Source organism: Littorina saxatilis, linkage group LG7 (genome assembly GCF_037325665.1).
Source record: "Littorina saxatilis isolate snail1 linkage group LG7, US_GU_Lsax_2.0, whole genome shotgun sequence".
Lineage (NCBI taxonomy): Eukaryota > Metazoa > Mollusca > Gastropoda > Littorinimorpha > Littorinidae > Littorina > Littorina saxatilis.
The window spans coordinates 38,260,973-38,286,012 of record NC_090251.1 but is presented as its reverse complement, the minus strand read 5'-3'; the positions used below and the strand labels follow the sequence as shown (position 1 = coordinate 38,286,012).

Sequence of the window (25,040 nt, the reverse complement as noted above, 5' to 3'; positions counted from 1 at the left end):
GTTGTTATTTGACCGCAAAAGAACCTTATAAGCTTTCTTTGATTTTAGAAAAGAAAGTGCACCTTTGCGACAGTGGAAGATGTAATGAATAATAAAAGTACACTTGTGGCTATGAATGTGCCAAGTTGGTGATTGATCAGCAGATCATTTTTGCAAGCAATTAGAAGACATTGTGTGGACATGTATTCTTCTTTATCTAAGACAGACCCAACAAATCAAGGGCCTAAAAGTACCGCAATACACACAAGTTTTCCAAACCAAAATTGCACCTGGTCATCAATGTCTTGAAGCTTCTTAAGATGAATCTCTAATGTAGAATGCTAAGGTTACTGGGTGAAAACAGCTCAGACAATTAACATCTTCACTACACATGAAGTCCATCAATATTAGGTGCATGCAAACTCAGACAGTAATCAAACCTTCAAGACTAGATTGTTCAAACAGCCTCCAGATTATTAAGGTGAAAAGATCAATGCGGGGTAACACTTTGGTAAATGAAATACAAACATCCATGAGACATAAGTAAACTTTTACAGAAGTACCTGCGATGAAAGGGTTCCCTTGAGACCAGCCTGTCGTGACAGGTGAATTTTGTTAAGACAATAAACAAAAGGACAATAAAAGGTGTCCTTTTATGGGAGATGTCCTCTGATCGGAGGGGCCTCACATCGCAGGTACCACTGTATTTCATTCACTTTTTAGCAAAAGTATTCAGCAGCAGCATGCTAACTCGCTAACATCTGCAGTTCTTCAACAGAGAATTCTAAAAAAGTGAAAATACAAATTGCATTCAAGTTTACACCTAAGGGCAAATGTTACAAATATTTAACATCTTAGCCATTGTGAATTCACAGAACCAAAAATCACAACTCTCTCCTTGGAGAAATAACACACAGAGGAGCAGAGCCAGCCCACTGCAAAACCTTACACCTATCCATTTCAAAATTGCCAGAAATAATGAAAAAGAATCATATATGTTCTTTAGCTCATTTAAAACAGCTCAGCTACTTCCTTCACACTATATTTACACCAATATATGTGTTTGAAAAATTAAATTAAAAAAAGAAACATAACTACATGTATTTGACACCATGTTTTATATCTTTTGTTTCCACACAGCGTGCCAAATACCTACATTTCAACTGAGCTGTAAACAGCAAACCAAATCCATCACAGACCTCCAACCACCACAGCCAAAAGAGCTTCAAAAGAGCTTCACAGTTCTGTGAGGATCCCTGGTCATCAGAGGTACAGGACTGGAGAGCACTGCGACTTCCCTTCTTCTCTACAAACAGAAATACGTGTGTGCACAATTTGTGTCATGCTGTGCCTGCAGCGATAGTGCTGATTGCTGTACAAGCCTACTTCTTGACAAGTATGGATCCTGCCTCCCACTGAAGCCAGGAAACTTGTCATAGAAAGCATTCTAGGAACGATCCAGCACACAGCAATCACATTATGTAAAGAAAAAGTCCTTCAAATAAAGAAGTAAATGGTAGGACGCGCTCTTCTTCTGCTTTCCCTCACTAGCAGATCTGACACCATATGAATCACTTTTCTTTATTCCCTGATTTTAACCTACAGGATGCTGTGCAATCCCTGGCATGTAAAGGCTTATTCACAGCATTTTTCTTTTAATAACTTTCGCACAAGTATGTAAAAAAACAAAACATCACTTCCAAAATGAAACTCTATGATACTAGAATACATGCACGCTGGTACAGGTTTGGTTTAAGCGAGAGCAAGTCAACACACAGTGTCTACCAGTACCAGTGTCACCAATTTACACTATACAAGTCACTATCTCAACACACACAAACAAGACAAGAAGAGCTGCTCCTCAATTTATTATATTTACTGCAAACCATGGTCTACTCAACTCGATCCTGGTGACCTTTTAGAGGAACATGCCATACACAATTCACTTGAACACAAAGTTTAAACTTTGTTTGACAGTTTTAAATTTTGTTCTGCAATTCAAATGTTTTATGTACCAATCCAATCTCCATAGATTCCTACATTTCACCTTGCAATCACTTTCCTCGCGTGACCCCATTTGTTCCCCTTTTATTTATTCTCACACTTAAGACGGCTAAACACTGCAAACTTTTTTGCTGGTGAATCTTGGTTGTAATCTTCAACTCTTTGCAGTTTCTTGGTGGCTTCTTCTGAAAAACTTGTCAACATCCTCTGTTCCTTCGCCGACGTTTTTTCTGCTTGACGTCGCTTGTTAATCCCCACAACTGTGTAGGTCATTTCTGCTTGAAAAACAGCCAGTTAAAGTTTGTCCGTTTGGGTAATATTTCATTCCTAGTTCGTAATCATTCTGTACATTCAGGTTGACTGAACTGTATGTATAAGAACATTTCTAAATCTGAATATTTTCAAATTTCCAATTCTCACTGGATGGATGACCTTCAGGAAATGGATGACCTTTTGGATGGATGATTATCATTCGACTCTATGTGGGGCTCTGGACATGATCGTAGTGACCCAGGGCTGTTTCCAGTTTCTTTGTCATCTGCAAAACAAAAATTACCATTTTAATTTCAATGGTTTTACAAATTGATGTGAATGATGCAAGAAAAACTCGGAGGTAAATCAGTGCAGAATTAATTTTTATGGGTGAAGAGGTATGTTCTTGCTGAACAGTTTAAAGCAAGCGTCTTCTATGGGATACAGGTGACTGTTGTGAGGAAAGCATGATCGTGTGCGATAACAACAGAAAACCTAAAAAAGTCTGGCATAGATTCAGTTATTCTAGACTGTTATAACCAGTGGAAGAAAAGATTGCTCGCAAAAAAAAAAGATGATCAATTTGAGTGGGGGTGGGAAAATGACTTTCTGTAGGAATGCCTCGAAGGCGCAGAGACCAGTGTGTATCGGTCATGTTCCCCAGGCTCCAACACAAGGACTGAAAATCATGGTCTGGGATTGTTTATCATGTGATGGGGTGAGATTGCTATCATGTGATTGGGTGAGATTGCTCTAACATGGGTCTGTAGATTGAAGTTCTAGTCAATGTTCCATATTGTACTCCATTTTGAGTAGCAGTCCACGGATGCAGAAGAAAAAGTTTGCCTCAACAGTAGTCAATTTTTTTATTTCTTTAATTTTTATATTTTTACATAGATGTATCATAATATATAAAACTCTTTCATTCATGACAAGACTCACATCCTGGTAGGTTTTCATAGATATATACTAATTATTTGATCATATCAGACTCACATCCTGGTAGGTTTTCATAGATATATACTAATTATTTGATCATATCAGACTCACATCCTGCTAGGTTTTCATAGATATATAATAATCATCTTCTAAATATCCGACTCACATCCTGGTAGAACTTGATCTGGGAGCGCAGGTAGAGCTGCATCATCAGCTTGAACTCCTTGGCGCGCTCGGCGTGGAAGTGGTTCATCTCGGCCAGTGTGCCGTAGGAGATAGTGTCGGCCCGGTGCAGTACCTTCTGCACCTCCACCTCCGTCATCTTCCCCTCCTCCTGCAGCTTGAGGCACTCCTTGGCCTTGCCCGTTGCCCCCTGTAACACAACAGCCATACAGTATACTTCTCTACAGTGTTCATTATTTTTATTTCATTTTCATTCTTCATTGCTTTATTGTCCCATCACTGGGACATTCGGGTCGCTTCCTCCCAGTGGAAAGCTAGCAGCAACAGAGTCGCGCTACCCAGGTGTATGCGTGTTTAGGTGTAATCAGCCACCTGCACTTATGGCAGAATGACCGAGGTCTTTTACGAGCCACAGTGGAACATGGATACCGTCTCTGAGCCTGCACATAAAGTTGACCCGTGTCCGGCCCGGCCCGGCCCGGATTCGAACCTGCGACCCGAAGATCACAGGTCCAGTGATCTACCAACTGAGCTACCGGGCCCCCGGTAAGGATAAGGATAAGATAAGGATAAGATTCATATAGTCGTGTCAGGTCACCCTCATGAAAATTCGGGCTGCTTTCTCACTGGGGAAAGCGAGCTGCCATAAAGCATTGCGTTACCCATTTTTTTCTCTTTTTTTTCTGCGATGCATGTATTCATGTTTCCAAGCCCTGAAACTTTCGCTGTGAACTTGGGATCTTTTATCATAAGCGTGCGTGCACACGGGGGTGCTTGGACACTGAGGAAAGTATGCACAAAGTTGACTCTGGGATATAAATCCCTCACCGTACTTGGGGGTGGGGGAGTTGAAACCAGTGATGCTACTGACTGAGCTAGTATAGTAACAAGAGTTGCAGTGCACATCCCAGGTGTGTGCTGTGCATGTTTAGGTTTAATCAGCCACCCACATGACCAAGGTCTTTTATGTGCCATAGCAGTCACACAGGGGGTGGGACATGGATACCATCTGTGAGTCATCACATAACGTTGACCCATGTTCGTCTCAGCCTTGATTCGAACCTGTGACCAGGGCGGGGATGTAGCTCAGTCGGTAGCGCGCTGGATTTGTATCCAGTTGGCCGCTGTCAGCGTGAGTTCGTCCCCACGTTCGGCGAGAGATTTATTTCTCAGAGTCAACTTTGTGTGCAGACTCTCCTCGGTGTCCGAACACCCCCGGTGTGTACACGCAAGCACAAGACCAAGTGCGCACGAAAAAGATCCTGTAATCCATGTCAGAGTTCGGTGGGTTATAGAAACACGAAAATACCCAGCATGCTTCCTCCGAAAACGGCGTATGGCTGCCTAAATGGCGGGGTAAAAAAACGGTCATATACGTAAAATTCCACTCGTGCAAAAAACACGAGTGTACGTGGGAGTTTCAGCCCACGAACGCAGAAGAAGAAGAAGAAGAAGAAGAAGAAGAAGAAGAAGAAGAAGCTGTGACCTGATGATCACAAGTTCAGTGCTGTACCAAACAAACTACCAGGCCCAAAACGGTCTTATTCTTTGTAATATACTATGTACTGTCCAACACATCTCTTCAAATCATAAAAGGGAAATGAACATTTCTCGGGCTTCTAAAAAAAAATTCAACAAGAACGAAAACTTTTTCCATGAAACTAAAATCCTATTCAATTACTTTGCAAAGCTGGTGTGATCTTACCTCATGCACTTTGAGAACATCGGGGTAGACATTCAAGAGGCCCCTGTACTCCAGCAAGGAATCCATCAAGGGATAAGCATCTGTCGGGGGCTGCAACAGTTCAAACATATCACTCAAGCATTCATTCATATTGGTTGTGTTTGTTTTGATGAAACAAGAATTTAATTTTATTCCACTGAATTATGATACTGTCATAAATTGAGAATTGCATACAGTTCGTGGCCCATTTTACATCATGAATTCTTGATTTGGGTATATATGTGCAAACGATTTGTTGTGATTTTTGTGTGGATTTTTTGTAATGCTTTGCTTTGCTTATGCCTTTTTTTCTTTTTGATTTGTATCTACCATATTTCCACAGATAAATAAATGAAAGATATTGCGCTAACCTGTCTCTCAAAAGCAACACCGATTTCATTATAGGCATCCCCCGTGTGATCAATAGCTGCCGTCAACTGCTTGGAGGCTGAAAGAAATCAATGAAATTATCTCAATGTTTAAAAAGATGTGAAACAATTGCTCATTGTAAAACAGAGCCAGAGGATCATTACTGAGTTTAAAACAGGACACAACCATTCACAGTGAAGAAACTTTAGTAGGCTCCACTGAAACCAAATTATTCACTGAACAATAAACTTCAAAGTCTGATTTCTTTTTTGTCAAAATATGTGAGAAAAAAAACAACCTCCCAGACAACTTTAACAATAATCCTCAAGAAATTCATGGACTCAAATTCAAAATGAAAGACTATTGTGATGTCTGAGGAGATAAATCATGAAGAAACAAATCACACTTTCACCAGCTGTAAACAGATTCATACATGACAGCCAGAGTTTGATGAGCAATGTACTTGTTCCAAGTTTGAAGGCCTGGGAAATAAAACTAAAGCATTCTGTTGCGACATAGTTCTATCTGTCTTTCTGCTGACTCACTTTCTGTTGTATCCATGTTGAATGTCATGGCCAGTTGTTTGAAGGATGTGCCAATCTTTGTGTATTCCCTCTTGAAAGCTGAAACATAAATGACGCCAAGCTGAGGCAATAGTTTGTAACCACATAACAAACATACGCCATTTACCCTAATCAAGTCATGTTGGATAATAAGTTCAACCGGGAAAAAACAACGAAGACTCATTGAACCTACAGGTTCTCTCTGTTAAATTTTCTGCAGCTTGCCATCTGTATCCGTGTACGACCTGGCTGAATTGCAATTTGCACACATTGTAGGCCATGAAAATAGTAATCAGACCAGGGAACCCCTGTTTTGCATTTAGAGAATTCTAAAGCAAACTTCGTGTATTTAAAAAAAAAAAAAAACACACAAAAAGCATTTGAACATCCATGATTCAAACATATTTCACACGAGCCCGTCGCACCGTTAATTAAATTTACCAAAATGTTTCAAACAAATGCTTCTTTTAAATTTAACAGACAAAAACTGTAATCATGTGTCAAAATACTGAATTGGCTTGTGAAGAAAAGTAGTCTAGGAATTTTTCTTGTTGTATCTTTTTCCACGAACCGTACTTATCGTATTCTAGACAATCATGCATACAAAATACGGCGAAATCGTATGGGTTCCCAGGTCTGAGTAATATTGTTTAAACAACAAGATGACTGTGGGTAAGGTAAGCAAAGTTGACAAAGACAAGAAATCGGAACTCACCAACACCAAGACAGCACAAATTTGACTTTGTCTTTGTCTGTGCTATCCTTGTGTTAGTGAGTACCGATTTCTTTTGTTTTTCAACTTTGGTAATATTGTGTTTCATAAGTAAAACGAGACAAAATGACTACTCACGTCCCATCTGTTTCTTGGCGTAATCATGCATGATTGCGTTAAGCTGCTTGGCGTTCTCGTTCATGTGCGTCACAAACTTCTGAAACTGCTCCATCTTTGCATCTCTGAAAACATGGAGCGATATGTTTAATATTACATTTGTACAGACAGACATGTGATAGGTAGGCACAAAAAGGGCTAACTTTAGCCTACAAACTGTATCATATATTAAGATATGATCTCAATTATCATGATGATATCTATATCATATACCCTCTGGCGGTTACAAAATTGCTAACTTGTTAAGGTGTAATGCACGCACAAAAAGAAGGACTTGTAATAGTATCTGGGATTTTATCTGAGAATGCATGAGGTCATGCTTCTTCATGACTTTGATCACACAATTTCTAAGTGAGCTCAGGCCAGCATGCCACGCTGAAAGGGAGGCTGGTGCCGTATCAGAGGGTACATTTGACACCAAATAAAGGATGGAATTCCACATGATTCATCACGACTTTGTTTGATCACACATTTTCCAAGTGAGCTGGCTAGCATGCCATGCTGAGAGGGTGGGTGGTACCGACTATCTGCGTAGTCCACTGGCTGACTTACACGTCTCGCATATCCAGGGCCTGCTGGGGAGGACTCAGCACGAGGAAGAACTTGGCGCCCTGGTACTCGTCTTTCTCTGCTTTTCTCTTCCCTTGCTTCCATTTCTGTATGAAGGAGAAAAAGTCGCGTAAGGCTAAATAACAACATTTAGTCAAGCTGTCGAACTCACAGAATGAAACTGAACGCACTGCTTTTTCACCAAGACCACATACTCGTAGTTTCGTCAGTCCACCGCTCGTGGCAAAGGCAGTGAAATCGACAAGCCATGCAGAATAGTGCGGTAGTGGTCGCGCTGAGCAGGATAACACGCTTTTCTGTATGTCTATTCTTTTTAGCTTACTGAGTTTGTTTTTAATCCAAACATATCATATCTATATGTTTTTGGAATCAGGGACCGACAAGGAATAAGATGAAATTGTTTTTAAATCGATTTCGGAAATTTTATTTTAATCATAATTTTTATATTTTTAATTTTCAGAGCTTGTTTTTAATCCAAATATAACATATTTATATGTTTTAGGAATCAGAAAATGATGAAGAATAAGATAACGTAATTTTGGATCACTTTATAAAAAATAATTTTAATTACAATTTTCAGATTTTTAATGACCAAAGTCATTAATTAATTTTTAAGCCTCCAAGCTGAAATGCAATACCAAAGTCCGGCCTTCGTCGAAGATTGCTTGGCCAAAATTTCAATCAATTTTATTGAAAAATGAGGGTGTGACAGTGCCGCCTCAACTTTTACAAAAAGCCGGATATGACGTCATCAAAGACATTTATCGAAAAAATGAAAAAAACGTCTGGGGATATCATACCCAGGAACTCACATGTAAAATTTCATAAAGATCGGTCCACTAGTTTACTCTGTATTGCTCTACACACACACACGCACACACAGACAAACACACATACACACACAGACACCACGACCCTCGTCTCGATTACCCCTCTATGTTAAAACATTTAGTCAAAACTTGACTAAATGTAATAAAAAGGGGGAAACTAAGTACACACACATGTTTATTCATTTACTAATAGATCAGAGAATATCTTAATGAAGAAAATAAGGTAGAACAGTGTATAATTTACAGTGGAACTTCCCATTAAGGGCAGGTGGGCCAGTGCAAAATTGACCAAATCGTTCAAAACACTGTTTTGGGTATTTTAGCAGATTATGTTTCCATAACATACCTATCATCCATGTGTGTCGGTGTTTTTGTCAAAAGTGTCCTATTTATCTGTCAATAAAGACAAAATGTGAACATGTGTGGCATTGATTGTCTTCTGTAGTCGATATTCCCCCGCCAAAAATTGTCTCATTTCAAAGGCTAGTTACGGCTTTGTCCTCAGCAAAACAGTGCATTCACGACATACGAAACTGCGCAGCAGCTCTTGACCTATAACATGACATCAGTGTTTTGATGAATGTTCCATTCACTCAGCCACTTGTCCGTTGCAAAGGCAGCAATCGTAATCGAACGGAAATATCCTTATTTGGAAGGTACTCGACATCCATTGGTTCGTTTCATAAACCGAAATCGGGAACCAGTTTACTTTGTGAGTGCGCATGCTCAGCTTACGAATTTTGCCTACGGAAACTACCGAAGAGACTCTCGGCCATGACGGGAACACCCGAAGTTCACTCGGTTTTACATCATCCTGGTTACACATCAAACGATCGGTGACAACCGAAAGCGAATTTTTCCTTGAGAAACAACCTTTGATACGATAACAATGGCTCGAAATAAGAAAGAGGACAATGTCTTTATTAGTTCGGTTAGCAACAAGAAGTAGTTCCGCTGGTACTAGGCCAAAGTTTGGATTCTGTCGGTGTTTCCGATACAGAGGAAAGCTTTGATCTCCACGCAGATCCACAGGTCGCCATTTTCGAACACGCCATGCAGCACACTTTTTACGTCTCGGCACTGGCTTGCTTTGCGCTGAATTTGAGTCAGTTTCTGTGCAGTATCTCCTCGACAAGCAAGTTGAGCATTTGCTACGCAAAAAAAACAAAAACAGGAGAAAGTATCCAACATCAGTCAGATTATCGGTAATGTTTGCTGGGCCTGCCATTTCCCGAACGAAACTGGATCAGCAACTGTTTGTATCAATCTGCACTTTCGTAAATTCCGTCACTGTCTTGACGAACTGTGTCATTTTCTTCGCCGCGATACACAGTTCATTGCGAAGAGCTTCCTCAGTAAATCGTTCAGATTCCACGTACGATTTGTTGTCAAAAAACAATCAAACGAAAGTTTCAAACCCATCATCCTCCATCTTGCTTGTCGAAGCACCAAAGTACTGTACATGTATCGATGTAAAAACAAAAGTAGAAAACTTCGAGGAAACCAACAAATCGACGAGATAACGGAAGGAAATAAGTCTCGTTCTGTCTCAAGTAAGTTACCGTTAAAAATACAGTTATTCTCGCATGCAAATTACAAACGAGAATCGGGTCATTGATACACGTTTAGCGCTGGGGCAGTATCCCCATGCTGGTTGACAGAGGGAAAGAAGGGATGGACGCATAAATTCTCTGCTGGCGTGCTAAAGGCTAAGTAGTTTGCAATTCAAATAAACTAAGCTGTTCATTCATAACACAGTTTTGTCCTTGTGTGTCTGTTTCAATAGTGTTTCTGTGGTGTTCAATCTTCAATGTCGTTTTTCTCAGTTCAGCCATTTTGCCTACGGTTACGTCTTGGGTTACGCGATTTCTCTGGCTGTAATTTAGCTAGAGCAATATTTTCTTTTGTAGTTTGTGCAGAATACAACATTCTGGGGGATTACGAAGGGATTTTGCTGAAATTTTATTATAGTCATATCCAGATTATTTCAAAAAATAATTTCGCAAGCGTTACCCTAAAGTTTGACAGTTGTAACAAAGAAGTGTTCCTAACTCCAAATATAAATATAATAAACAAGATCTGCTTCGTAATCCCCTAGAGCATACCCAGAAGGATAAAATAAAACAATAATTAGAAGTGTGACAATCACATCTGATGAAAATCCGTGTATCTCCTGTACTCCACTTTTGTCTGTATTTTGACTGTTTTTGTCGCGTAAAACAAAAACCAGCAACCGAAAATACAAAAAGTGACTATTCTTTGTCATCATTTGTTCATTTCTTTCATAAAATAACATTCAGACACAATAAAACATTCAAAATTAAAAAAAAGGTAGTGCACTGGCCCACCTCCCCTTAAAGACATCCCAAAATAAGATCTAAAAGGCAGGGAGTCTTAATTTACAGATGTTTCAAACATAAAATCTAAGAAAGCAAGGGCTGAAGTCTTCCACTGGGGGTTCTTGAAAAGGGCGGTTCTACTGTGTATAGGCAAAAGGATCAAATGAAGGATAAAGGCGAACATTCCCTCTCGTTTGTCTCCCACATCTTTGACACATGTCTCCCCTGCTACCATTCAGCCCGTTTTTCTCTGATGCAGTTGATATGTTAACACAATACCAACCTCTGGTCTGTGTATGTTGCTTGAGTAGATTTCTCACAAAGGAAAATCTCACACGTTATCAACCTCAAAACTCAAGCTAAGGCAGCATACCTGGATGACCAACATTCTCACTTACCTGCCATGAAAGGACGCCCTTGGGACCAGTCAAAAGTGTCCCCACACTGCAGGTGGCCTTTCATGACAGGTACATTTTTAGTCAAGTTAATAGAAAGAGGGTCAACAAAAGGTGTCCTTTATTGAGAGGTATCCTCTTGTGGGAGGGGCCTCACGTTACAGGTACCACTGTACGTGGAACACACAAGGAGAAAGACATGAAAAAGAAGTGACACCTGTTCTCACCTTTTCGTCTGTGCAGGTGAGGAAGTGTAAAAAGACCTCAGATCGACTAATAATTGGATGTTTCACCATTCGGTCAACCCACATCTGTAAAAACTTCATCCGTTCCTGTACAAAGTCCTCTTCGTATCGACCTGAAACATACAGTACGTGCATATTTGAAAGACATGTCTCCTGGCATTTCCCAGTCTTGGTCAACAGTAGAGCAGAAAAAAATTAAAGCACAAGTAAAAAGCTTGCATGAAGCATACAGGTTTCAGAATCATCAGCAAAATACTTCACAACATGTTTTTGCAACTTCGTTCACTCCATCTTTTAAAACAAAGAAAAATATCAAAGAACAAAAGAAAAGTAGAGAGAAGAGAGAGAGAGAGAGAGAGAGAGAGAGAGAGAGAGAGAGAGAGAGAGAGAGAGAGAGAGAGAGAGAGAGATAAATCAGAGAGAGAGAGAGATCAGAGAAAGAGAGAGATAGATAAATCAGAGAGAGATCAGAGAGAGAGAGAGAGATCAGAGAGAGATCAGAGAGAGAGAGATAGACAGAGAGAGAGATCAGAGAGAGAGAGATAGAGAGAGAGAGATCAGAGAGAGAGATAAATCAGAGAGAGAGAGATCAGAGAGAGAGATAAATCAGAGAGAGAGAGAGATCAGAGAGAGAGAGAGATCAGAGAGAGATCAGAGAGAGAGAGAGAGAGAGAGAGAGAGAGAGAGAGAGAGAGAGAGAGACAGCGGGAAAATTCAAAGACCATGAGGTACACAAAAATACAGACAAAAATCTTGACATGCCCAAAATGAAACCGCTATTCTTACCTGTAACTTGCTTGTCTGGTAAAGGCGGGATTGGTACGCAGGGAAACTTTGCTTCTAGTCGTTCGTGCAGCCAGTCAAAATGCTTGTATCGGCGACTCACTTGGATATTGCTGAACTGCAAAAAGACATCACAACAAAAGTTTGTTAATACCCAACTTCATTATAAGAAGGTATTAATGCCAAGCTCTGTACACAATTTGCAAGGAAAAAATACATGTCTCAACACACTTCCAGAACATTATGTAATATGATAGACTCAAGACATGGTAAATTCAAAAGAACTATCCGACTCACAGTGGGTGTTAGCTGGTACGCAATGTAGGTTTTCAGGCCTTTCATTTTTGTCTCTTTCTTTGGCGATGCCACAGAACATGTGTATGGACTGTCCTGGTTGAGCCAGCGTGGCCCCTCCACTGTTTCCTGTTAACAATCAAAACATTATCAGCAACAAAACCAGTGCAAGTCTTACATTAACACATCAGAAAACAGGTGGGTATAGTGCAAAGTTAAAATGGAAAACTAAGCAACATTCTTCATTTCTTAAAACATATTACACTCATTGAATAAACACCAGAAAGTTAATATTGCAGATGCAGCAGTAATACTAGAAACGAACAGATTACGACAACAGATTTCCATAATACTGTTCTCTTTGCAATAACCTCATATGCACATTTTTCTTGTGTGCCGACAGTTCCTTTGCCTCATCACCTCAAACTCGCAGTCAATTCTAACCTTTCAGCCTTCTGACTCTGCGATGTACTTTTATTTAAATTTTTTCCCCTTACAAGAAAGTGTTTTCTGTTACAGTGGAACCCCTCACAAAGACCCCCCTCTCTAACGACTACCCCGCCACAACGACCCTTTTTTTTTTAACCGATGTGTTTCCTTATATAGTTGTCACCAGTGTAGCGACCACCCCGCTCTAACGTCTAAGGACCGACCTAACAGCTTGTGTAACGACTTTGTCAGACCACAGGCGGAGGTATCGTTCACTGGACCACCACTATCATAGTAAGAATACCTCCGCCTGTGGTCAGACAAAGCCAAGACTCTCAGTCAGCGTAACGCATCACTGACAAACCGGTTATAACCAGTTGAATAGCATTCACCTAATGGAAGTCGCCGCGGATTTTCATTTCGCCCGATTAGCGATTACCGGTACTTTATTAGCTCTGTACTCAAGACTCTGCGCTTTTCTCTTTCTTTCGCGAATCTTCGTTTGTCAACAAGTCGTTGTGACAAGATAGCGTACAGAGAAACACCGGATGTATCAGGATCTCGCGCGCGCGCGAGACTTCGTTTTTTTGTGTCTCGCGATAGTTGGAGGAGCGAGAGCCGCCATGTTGTGTTTTCGTCTGCTCGAAATGTGCGCAAAAGTCGTAAATCATCCCAAAAAAGCTTATTCCGGGCGGGACTACATGTGTGTGTTGGTTACAAATTGTGTGTGTGTGATATTTTTCTTCAAACTTTTTCACTTTTCTTCTTTGTTTCACTTGTTTATTCTCGGAGCCGATTTCGCCAAATACCATACTTTCGTTTGCCTGGTTGTTTTGATTGATTGACACGATCTGATTATATTTTTTTCGATGGCGGCTAATATAGTGACGCGGCCTATACGTGGCTCGTCCCATTTTTTTTTTTAAAAGTCGGGGGTGCGGCTAATAAAACGGTGCGTCTTGTAATCCGTCAAATACGGTAACTTTTTTTGCATTGAAACATGCACCAGAACTGGTGGACACCATCGACAATGTCAAACATGAAATCGAAGCAATTTGCTTGAGGAAACGGTCGTCAGCAACTCAAACTTCTCTGGGTTTTTTTTAAAAGAAAATCTGAGGTGACTTTCTTTGTGGCCCCCTGACCCCGCCCCCTCCCTCTGTAAGGACCCCCCTCCATAAGGACCGATTTTTGTCAACATTTTCAAGGTCGCTAGAGAGGGGTTCCACTGTACAAAGTTTACATTTTTTCAACAGTAAACTCTTAGAACATTTTTTCCCTAGAATAATCTTGCCTTACAGTTCTCTCTCTCCCTCTCTCTCTCTAAACTACTGCTTTTGGCTGTTTAAAACTTGTAAATTATATGTAATGTATAATGTCATGTATGTCTATAAGGGACAGGTTGGAAGATAAGGCATTGCCTACAATCTCATCCCTTTGTAATAAAGTTTTAAATCTGAATTTGAATCTCTGTCTCTCTCTCTCTCAAGGAGTACTCTAACGTATTTTTCTCAGTAGATCAATCAAGGAAAATTTAAAGCTGCCACTGTCAGATAAAAAGCAACTTACTACAATCTTGATACGGTCACTTTCGGGTACATTGGTGTCCACTTGGCCCATTAGAAATGCATCCCCTCCTGTCTTGGCAAAACTTGAAAATCTGCACACACACATAGCAAACTTAAAAAGAGAGAAAAAAAATCAATGTAAGGCAACAAATCGAAAACTTTTGTAGTAAATTTTCATTTGATTAATATACTTACCCAACTCACATATAGCAATTTACTTCAGTCTAGTGCTAGAACGCTGTATCGCATCACCTTGGTAACAAGGGAGGCAACTCTAAACAAGTCGCGTAAGGCGAAAATACAACAATTAGTCAAGTAGCTGTCGAACTCACAGAATGAAACTGAACGCAATGCAACGCAGCAAGACCGTATACTCGTAGCATCGTCAGTCCACCGCTCATGGCAAAGGCAGTGAAATTGACAAGAAGAGCGGGGTAGTAGTTGCGCTGAGAAGGATAGCACGCTTTTCTGTACCTCTCTTCGTTTTAACTTTCTGAGCGTGTTTTCAATCCAAACATATCATATCTATATGTTTTTGGAATCAGGAACCGACAAGGAATAAGATGAAAGTGTTTTTAAATTGATTTCGAAAATTTAATTTTGATAATAATTTTTATATATTTAATTTTCAGAGCTTGTTTTTAATCCAAATATAACATATTTATATGTTTTTGGAATCAGAAAATGATGGAGAATAAGATGAACGTAAATTTGGATCGTTTTATAAAAAAAATATTGTTTTTACAATTTTCAGATTTTTAATGACCAAAGTCATTAATTAATTTTTAAGCCATCAAGCTGTAATGCAATACTGAAGTCCGGGCCTCAACTTTCACGAAAAGCCGGATATGACGTCATCAAAGACATTTATCAAAAAAAGGAAAAAAACGTCTGAGGATATCATACCCAGGAACTCTCATGTCAAATTTCATAAAGATCGGTCCAGTAGTTTAGTCTGAATCGCTCTACACACACACACACAGACAGACAGACACACACACATACACCACAACCCTCGTCTCGATTCCCCCCTCTACGTTAAAACATTTAGTCAAAACTTGACTAAATGTAAAAAGAGCTACCTTGACCCATAAACAGGACAAAGTCACGTGACTTCCTGACCTTGCCGCCATATTGTAATCATTCGCACAAAGGCGCAGAAGAACTTCCCTCTTTTTTTAGAACAACCCGACTAGCGGGGAAGGTGGGAGGGAATTAACTATGTGAGTTGGGTAAGTATATTAATCAAATGAAAATTTACTACAAAAATTTTTGATTAAATTACATATCTTAACCCAACTCACATTATATAGCAGATTGCTAATGAAGGCGGTGGGATGCTCAATCTATGAGCTAGGCAATAATTTGCCCTGCTGCTACCATTGCCGGTAGCGCATTAGAACCGTACTGTCGCGCGCTGGAAAAGTCACGCAGGTAAAGGTTGATAGAGAGCTCCTACGATCTCCAGTAGGCGGAGTCAAGGACTTCAGAATATCCTACCGATTTTAGCACCAACGTAGATATGTCCCTATTTACCCTTGTGTTCAAAGACGATAAGAGTAGTTTCGCTTATGATCTTAAACCCCTTGTATAAGACAGGAAGGAGCATAGTGATATAACTGGTCAGATTCATAATAATGGGTCGCTTATGGCGAGAATCCTATAAAGAGGAAAACTATAAAACCATCGGAGATGGTTGTCCTAGCTTCTGATGCCTGACTAAGAAGTCTGGCCGGAAACAGAGTGAGGTAGAGAGCCTCTATTGAAACCTACATCTCCCTGTAAGCCAAAGTGTGAATCTCGCTACCTCTGCGCGCTGCAGCTAGGAGTAAAAGGGAGAACGTTTCGCACGTAATGTTTATGAAGGCTAGCAGAATGTAGCGGTTCAAAATCTGTGGTTGGTTTTTGGTTTTTGGGGTTTAATGTCTCTTCAGCAGATTTCAAAATCTGTGGAGCATAGAAACTCCGATACCAAAAGACTCGGACTTGTCTTGCTGTGATCTTTTGTATTGAACCCTATCTAGCATATTATGGTTTCTCTGTGAAAAGAGACCTGTCTTCTTATAATGCGAGCTAAACAAGTCACACTGACAAGATTAGGGAGAAGCATAGCCTAATTCACGTAAGGCCTAGAAGTAGGCCCATGTTCTATCTCGCACAGTCTGGACGGAGCCCAAAGGAGAACTGTCCAAGATACAAAAACACTCCCCCCCCCCCCCTCTTTCCCTTTCAGCCTTATCTCAAAAGGCTAATGAGTGAGGAGGAAGGACCCGTTTGCGAGAGTGTGACAGAATGTCACTGGTGTTTTCAAAGAAAAGGCTGAAGTTCTGAGAGGAAATCAAGCACCAGAGAAGACAACCGTTGTCCTCAATGGCTAAGGGAGTGGTATCAGTGAGAGCTAAATACCCATGTCCCTACACGCTGGCTAAAATTGAAATAAAGAGGGCGAACTTCTGTAAACCGGACATGTAGCCCTCGCGGGAGCGAAGTACTGCTGAATTTAAGTGTGAGTAAACGGCAGTACGATAGCTGAAGTCGTAAGGCCGCAGCTTGAAAGTTAGAAAGAATGCCTGACAGGCCCGTATTCAAAACGGTCATCCATCCCGGTATTTATTTCATTATTATTAGTGAGTATTTCTACGCATATACCCTCCCAGAGGGAGGCTCATGGCGTTTACAATATGCCGTGTGAGATGGACTTTTTTTACACAATATATCACGCATTCACATCGGCCAGTAAATCTCAAGCGTGTTAGGCGAGTATATACTTTTCACGGCCTATTATTCCAAGTCACACGGGTATTTGGTGGACATTTTTATATATGTCTATACAATTTTGCCAGGAAAGACCCTTTTGTCAATCGTGGTAGTAACCGAGACCGATGCCGCTTAACCTCGGTGGTCGGAACGAGACAGTGTTGCGGCCTTTTGCTTTCTTTCTTTCTTTATTTGGTGTTTTACGTCGTTTTCAACCACGAAGGTTATATCGCGACGGGGGAAGAGGAGAGATGGGATAGAGAAACTTGTCAATTATTTCTTGTTCACAAAAGCACTAATAAAAAATTTGCTCCAGGGGCTTGCAACGTAGTACAATATATTACCTTACTGGGAGAATGCAAGTTTCCAGTACAAAGGACTAAACATTTCTTACATACTGCTTGACTAAAATCTTTACAAAAATTGACTATATTCTATACAAGAAACACTTAACCAGGGAAAAAGGAGAAACAGAATCCGTTAGTCGCCTCTTACGACATGCCGGCCTTTTGCTGAAAAACGAGAAAGACTATGCCGATGCTGCAAAGATGAGGGTATATTTTCCCTTTTGCAAAATCAGGAGTGAAACGTCAAGAGAATTGAAAACCTGATTGCTTGCTAGTTCTATGTTAACCCAGCCCGCAATTGGGAAAGACACGTGAGGGTATCACTAATCAGTAACCTGATCCGCTCTCAAACCATGCTCCTACTGCTCCCCGTCCCGAGAGAGGAGTGCGTGAGAGTCTTTTAAATTTTCAGTTTCCCGATGACCGTAACGCTAGAGGCATTACATGGAGTTAGTTCTGAAGCCTTGAGAAAATATCCTCAAGGTAAGAGAACTGGCCTAGGGATAGAAACAGCCTCTATAATACCAAGGTTTCTTTAACTAGTACTTCAAGTGCTAGAAACCTAAAGTTGGGTAACCGCTGAGGGAAAGGTAAGTTGTACCCTCCCTCTGCCCTTTGTGCGAAATTGGCTCAGCCTAAATTGCCGCTTAGAAAAGCGTGCAGAAAGACCTGAGAAAGTATCCAAAGCTGAATCCCTGAACCGGAGTGCCGTGATTCAACTTTCAGAGGAAAAGAGGGGTAGGCGCGGTAAAGCCGGAAGCCTATACCATACTGTGACATCACTTCGATGGCTTAGCCAAGAAGGCTTGAGAATTTAACAGGGCGAACAAAAGCGTACTATACTGCGATGTAGAAGAAAACTCCTAACACATTGCAAAGTGAAGAAAAATCCAGGGGCCACCGCAGTGAAGGCTACAAAAATAGTGTAGCTTGTTAACTCGCGGGAGAAAAAGGCCCTGAGGGGCGTAATGCCGAAGTCGAAATAACTGAACCACAAGGCATGTGATTCTATTTATTATTGGCAAAAACATAAATGTTCACTATCTTTTGCGAATGGGGAACAAAAAACAAAACCAACGCGAAAAGCTTCTGTGCCAAGACTAAAGTTCGCCACATGATGGTGTCCTTAGTTCTTTCCGTAAGCTCTTAAAACGAATAGCTGAAACTATGGAAGTTTATGCAAGTCTGTTGTGTTGCCCAGCGAAAGTCGCTGACAGGAGCCGCTACCGTAAGGGGTAGGCCTCGCCGAAAAAGTTCCGTCTGAAAAGTTACGGACAGTACTGGCTCAGTGACCCTAAAGATTTTTGAGTCAGAATGTGCACCAGTAAGTTGGACATGTTCTGGCGAGCTGTCGGAAAAACAAAGCTTATGACTCCTATGAGAAAGCGAGCGATTCCGTAAACCGTAAAAGCTGAGTTTGCTTTAATAGCTCAAAGAGCGGAGAAAAACGGAAACATCTTGTTTATCACTGACAGAGCTAGAACCGGAAGCAACCAGTACAGATTCTGAAGGCAGAATCGGCATGGAGGGAAATTTAGGCATGTCAATCTTAACATCAAAAGACTGTTTGGATGAAGGGTCTAACACCTTCACAACAGCTTGACTAGAAGAGCCCTTCCCACTTACGAGAAGGCTTCTAAGCAGGAGAAGGCTCCGTCACTTGCTTAGAACTTTTTTCTTACCGCTATCCGACATGGCGGACGAAAGCATGTAAAAATGTTCTACGTGCAGAACCAACCTAAGTCAAGCAAAAACGACAAAAATATGCAACAAGAAGGGCAAAGCCCATACGACTCACATGCTTTACACATTTTTCCTACCAAAATACATGTGACCTTGACCCAACCCAAGGTCAAGGTCATCCAAGGTCATGCAACACAAAGCTGTTAATTCAAGACATAGGAAGTACAATGGTGCTTATTGGCTCTTTCTACCATGAGATATGGTCACTTTTAGTGGTTCACTACCTTATTTTGGTCACATTTCATAAGGGTCAAAGTGACCTTGACCTTGATCATATGTGACCAAATGTGTCTCATGATGAAAGCATAACATGTGCCCCACATAATTTTTAAGTTTGAAACAGTTATCTTCCATAGTTCAGGGTCAAGGTCACTTCAAAATATGTATACAATCCAACTTTGAAGAGCTCCTGTGACCTTGACCTTGAAGCAAGGTAAACCAAAGTGGTATCAAAAGATGGGGCTTACTTTGCCCTATATATCATATATAGGTGAGGTATTGAATCTCAAAAACTTCAGAGAAAATGGGAAAAATGTGAAAAATAGCTGTTTTTTAGGCAACAATTATGGCCCCTGTGACCTTGACCTTGAAGCAAGGTCAAGATGCTATGTATGTTTTTTGGGCCCTTGTCATCATACACCATCTTGCCAAATTTGGTACTGATAGACTGAATAGTGTCCAAGAAATATCCAACGTTAAAGTTTTCCGGACGGACGGACGGACGGACGGACGGACGGACGACTCGGGTGAGTACATAGACTCACTTTTGCTTCGCATGTGAGTCAAAAATGCTCACCCCAAACACAAAATAAGAGAAGAGGGACGTGCAAGGAAAACCAAGGTGAAGTCTGACCCAAGGAAAAGTCAGACGAAAGGCTGAAAAGCCTAAGCGAAACAAAACACGTCCATAGCCACGGAGCACTGAGTAGAGAATGATTACAATATGGCGGCAAGGTCAGGAAGTCACGTGACTTTGTCCTGTTTATGGGTCAAGGTAGCTTTTTTTTTTTAGAGTTGCCTCCCTTGTTACCAAGGTGATGCGATACAGCGTTCTAGCACTAGACTGAAGTAAATTGTGAGTTGGGTTAAGATATGTAATTTAATCAAAACACACATAAAGTGAGCTACACCACAAATACTGAAAAGAGAGATAACTCACTATTTGGTCTCACTGAGGAATCTGAAGCCAGAAACTGTAGTTTCAGTCAACCCAGGTTACATCAAAATACGATGTCAATGGTTACATAACACAGCCCTGAACAGCTTGGGCTTGGTATCACATACTTGTATAGTTGTTCTTAGCCTGCATCATGTAGCTGAGATGGTTTGCGACACTTTTCAAATAATGTGAATGATTATGTGTTCAAAGCAGCTTCACTTTAAACACTTTCTACCCTACCTATGTTGACCAAGTTTTTTTTAGCTGAGACCAGAATTGTAGTAACTGTGTAGAAACTGTGTATCAACACGATAGAATGCAGGCGTTAGATCGACGTTACAGGAAGCGACTGAAGTGACTGTGTGTACGGATATATCCGTACCAGGTCAGATAGAGCCATATGAGTGGGTACGGATATATCCGTACCTGGGAGACAATGAGTTAAGGCTTGAGAGAGTAATATCTCTTTGCAGAATAGAGCTCTAGCTTGCACAGAGCGATACATTGAAGCTACATGAATGAAGATCATTATGTACTGACCTGTTAAAGCTGCTTTTGACGGTGCCGTACTTGGACATTTCCACCCCTGTTGGTGAAAGCTGCTTCCCTTCTCTTCTAGCCACTGCCAGACCAAAATTTCCCTGGCCTTGCAAATCCTGAGGGGAACGAGAAAACCTAACCATTAATTACATTTTACACACACTGCAGTTCTCACCATACTTCTTACTGGTGATGGTCACAATGCACACAGTCATGACATTGATATTGGTTGAGTCATTTCCTGTACTGAGACCACTGAGTGATCTGGGAACAAAAAGGAAATCAAGGTCTGACCTTCTTTTCACATTTAGTCAAGTTTTGACTAAATGTTTTAACATAGAGGGGGAATCGAGACGAGGGTCGTGGTGTATGTGTGTGTGTGTGTGTGTGTGTGTGTGTGTGTGTGTGTGTGTGTGTGTGTGTGTGTGTGTGTGTGTGTGTGTGTGTCTGTGTGTCTGTGCGTGTGTGTGTGTGTAGAGCGATTCAGACCAAACTACTGGACCGATCTTTATGAAATTTGACATGAGAGTTCCTGGGTATGATATCCCCGGACGTTTTTTTCGTTTTTTCGATAAATGTCTTTGATGACGTCATATCCGGCTTTTTGTAAAAGTTGAGGCGGCACTGTCACACCCTCATTTTTCAATCAAATTGATTGAAATTTTGGCCAAGCAATCTTCGACGAAGGCCAGACTTCGGTATTGCATTTCAGCTTGGTGGCTTAAAAATTAATTAATGACTTTGGTCATTAAAAATCTGAAAATTGTAAAAAAAATATTTGTTTTATAAAACGATCCAAATTTACGTTCATCTTATTCTTCATCATTTTCTGATTCCAAAAACATATAAATATGTTATATTTGGATTAAAAACAAGCTCTGAAAATTAAAAAAATTAAAAATTATGATCAAAATTAAATTTTTGAAATCAATTTAAAAACACTTTCATCTTATTCCTTGTCGGTTCCTGATTCCAAAAACATATAGATATGATATGTTTGGATTAAAAACACGCTCAGAAAGTTAAAAAGAATAGAGATAAAGAAAAGCATGCTATCCTTCTCAGCGCAACTCTTCTTGTCAATTTCACTGCCTTTGCATCGAGCGGTGGACTGACGATGCTACGAGTATACGCTCTTGCTGTAAAAATGCAGCGAGTTCAGTTTCATTCTGTTAGTTCGACAGCTTGACTAAATGTTGTAATTTCGCCTTGCGCGACTTGTTTTTCTTTCTTTTCTTCTTCTTTGTTGGAAATCAGAGCTTTTTTATTCACGTCTTGCCTGACCTTCATTTAACAAATCACTCACCGAAAAAGAAAGAGTTTTAGGTAAAAAAAATTGGTCTGCACAATAATTAAACTGTCCCACTTAGCATTTTTTAATGTGTTCATTTGAGAGAGTGACAGAGAAAGAATGTTTGGTGCACCATGATGGGCATGTGTGTGGCTGCACCGATGCACGTGTACGTATTATGTATGTTGCTAGGTTAATACAAGTGCACTGTAAATCATACTCATAATACATTGTATAATGTATAGATTATTTTTGCTGCTTTATCATTCAAGAAGAACACGCACAGTAAGCTAGAAATTACCAAGCAAATAGCAGGATAAAATTAATCTCAAAATGCAGAAGTATCTAAATGCATAAGGACAGGGGTTGAGATTGGGGTGGGAATGGAAATTGTTGTAATAAAGGCAAATTTTTCAGCACTGAAGAGTTTGGAGTAATTAACATATTAATTCTACATCTCCACACGAATAAACACATATACGCAAAAAGAAAATCAGGCTCTGAAAAAAAACTGAAAAAAACACACACACAAAATAAAGTGTGTATAATGAAGAAAGGTTGAAGTACTGTAATATTAAATAAACTTGCCTATGTGTGAATTGCAACTGACTCATTCAGCTAATTAGCTCAGACTCGGAACTCCCCATTAGCATTTTAAACTAATGGAAAGACGTCACACATGTGCAGACCTGTTTACTCCAAAACTTGACAAGAGTAATGGTCAAGTAAAAAAAATAGTAATCTGATGACCAAAATAGTAACCTAGCGGTTACAAACGCCAACATTAGCAACACAAACCTAATTTGAACCACATTTGAAAATCGTAGTCTGAACTCAAATGGAGTATTTTTTCCCCAAAATCCTAAAAAAATAGTAATAAATTACTCCAAAATAGTATGAGTAAACAGGTCTGCATGTGTGAACACTCGCTCTTGAACAAAAAATGCATTAGTACTAGTACTAGCATACATAGCAACTGGAATATATATGTGAGATAGCTTGAACGAGTCCATTGTAACAAAAATATTCTAGGTCTGAATCTCAACACCACTCTATCACAGTAAACACTGTACCCTTGACACACATGAAAAGTCTCATGTAATCAGATCAAGTCTGACAATTCTTGGTGGGAATTGAGGATGGGAGTAGGTTGGTTGGTCAGGGTAAGAGCAATATATGAGGGAGTGTGGAGGTAGGAGGAGGGGCTGTGAGGTTAAAATAAAAAGAAAAAAAATATTGCATTTATCCAGATTCTGACACTGACTGGATCCTGTTTGTTGTTATTGTTGCTGGTCTTCGCTCTTTCCAACATTCCTACCCATCTCAAAGTAAAATAAGGGACAAATAAAGGCCTTGAAAATAAAAAAATTGCACTGTCTCACAGGGGCATAAAGAAAATGCAGAGAGACAAGGGCTTTCAAACAGTGATGGAACAAAAAAGCACACACAGAGAACTTGAAAGAGGCTGCAGAAAGCACTGCTCTAGGTATCAAATATTACTTATTGAAGACTAAATTTACCTCGCATACATACACATGGTATCTGTGCTAACAGTACACTTCTGGCGTTTTACAGTTGTTTATAAATGTTAAAATACTGGACTAAAATTCTGTAACCAGTCAGTCCTAATGATTTTGATCGCATGTGACACTTTTTTTTTTATATCCGAAGATGCTGTTACTTTTCAATTAGTACGCCTTCTTTTGACTGGTTGTCATGATAAAATGATCTGTTTAAGTTAGTTATCTTTTTCTTGGCATTTAGGTAATACAGGTTGTTAAACACCTGTTACGATCACTGACACAGACAGTCTGGTTGATTGTGAAGTTGGTGAGTTCCAACCTTATGTAAATTGAAGTTTTAAGGATTTTATGAAGAAGAAAAAAATTTCTAAATGAAAAAAAAAGCTAATGATGTGCAAACACCACATGGATGTTTTTGTCATTTTTTTTTCTTCTCTGGAAAAGACAGAATGGCACAAGGTGAAACTAAATGAAGAAAAAGCATAAAAATCTAAGCTGTGTCTGGGGTATAATGTGAATTGTACCTGAGATGAACTAGACTCCTTCAATTCTGGTTCTTGTTGTTTGGACTGAAATAAACACTGATCTTACACTGACAGAATAAACCCTAAAAACAATCATGGGCATTACAACAGAGCTTTTAATTAACTGCGCAGAAGCATTAATTTGTGTAAAACTGTCAAAGCAACACAATGTAACTCAGACACACTTCATAATACATCCTCTTAATCAGTCCCAATGTGTGTGTGTGTGTGCATAAAACAGCAACATTATTTCAAAGTCAGTCCCTCTTATACTTCATATCCTGACTGGATGACTCAGAAAAACAAAAAGCTGCACATGCGCAATGAAACAAATGCATCAGAAATTAACAAGCAATATTATTAGCCACCTTTTTCCTTGCTGTTTGCAGAAAACAATCACTGCATCTCAAAATCGTTGGCGAACAATGTCAGTATTGCAAAAACTGTACTGGCAAAACAAAAGTTTGTGCTTTATAAACTGTAGATCACCCCCCCCCCCCCCCCAAAAAAAAAAATGTGTCAACAAAATTATGTACTGGAAAAAAATTGCAAGTAAGATCGTGTAGTACTAGTAGTAGTACAAACTTTCACCCAAGTAATTTGACAATACTGACATCATTGGCCAATGATACCTATATAAAGCACACCACGACACTCACCTGTCCACCAGAAGTGCCGACAGTGCTGTTGCTGGACTCATCATCATCGTCCCACTCGTCATCCCACTCATCGTAGCTGGGCTGGGCGGTTAATGCTGGGTCACCTCCAGCACGGAGGCCCCCTCCCCCCGAGTCATGCGGGC

General features: G+C 40.2%; 1 protein-coding gene across 1 annotated transcript in view; it reads right to left on the bottom strand.

Moving 5' to 3' along the window:
• Positions 1-1,831: 1,831 nt before the first annotated feature.
• The window catches only part of LOC138971409 (sorting nexin lst-4-like), a 35,221-nt gene continuing 12,012 nt past the window's right edge, over positions 1,832-25,040 (bottom strand). The window contains exons 4-16 of the mRNA XM_070344133.1: positions 24,898-25,040; positions 20,901-21,016; positions 14,356-14,446; positions 12,361-12,486; positions 12,067-12,181; positions 11,263-11,393; positions 7,454-7,557; positions 6,863-6,966; positions 5,995-6,072; positions 5,452-5,528; positions 5,063-5,152; positions 3,341-3,547; positions 1,832-2,521 (exon numbers count right to left, since the gene is read on the bottom strand). The exon at positions 24,898-25,040 is cut by the window's right edge and continues 100 nt beyond it. Of these exons, the coding sequence (XP_070200234.1) occupies positions 2,462-2,521; positions 3,341-3,547; positions 5,063-5,152; positions 5,452-5,528; positions 5,995-6,072; positions 6,863-6,966; positions 7,454-7,557; positions 11,263-11,393; positions 12,067-12,181; positions 12,361-12,486; positions 14,356-14,446; positions 20,901-21,016; positions 24,898-25,040 (1,442 nt within the window). The 3' untranslated portion in view covers positions 1,832-2,461. The remainder of the gene's footprint in view (positions 2,522-3,340; positions 3,548-5,062; positions 5,153-5,451; positions 5,529-5,994; positions 6,073-6,862; positions 6,967-7,453; positions 7,558-11,262; positions 11,394-12,066; positions 12,182-12,360; positions 12,487-14,355; positions 14,447-20,900; positions 21,017-24,897) is intronic.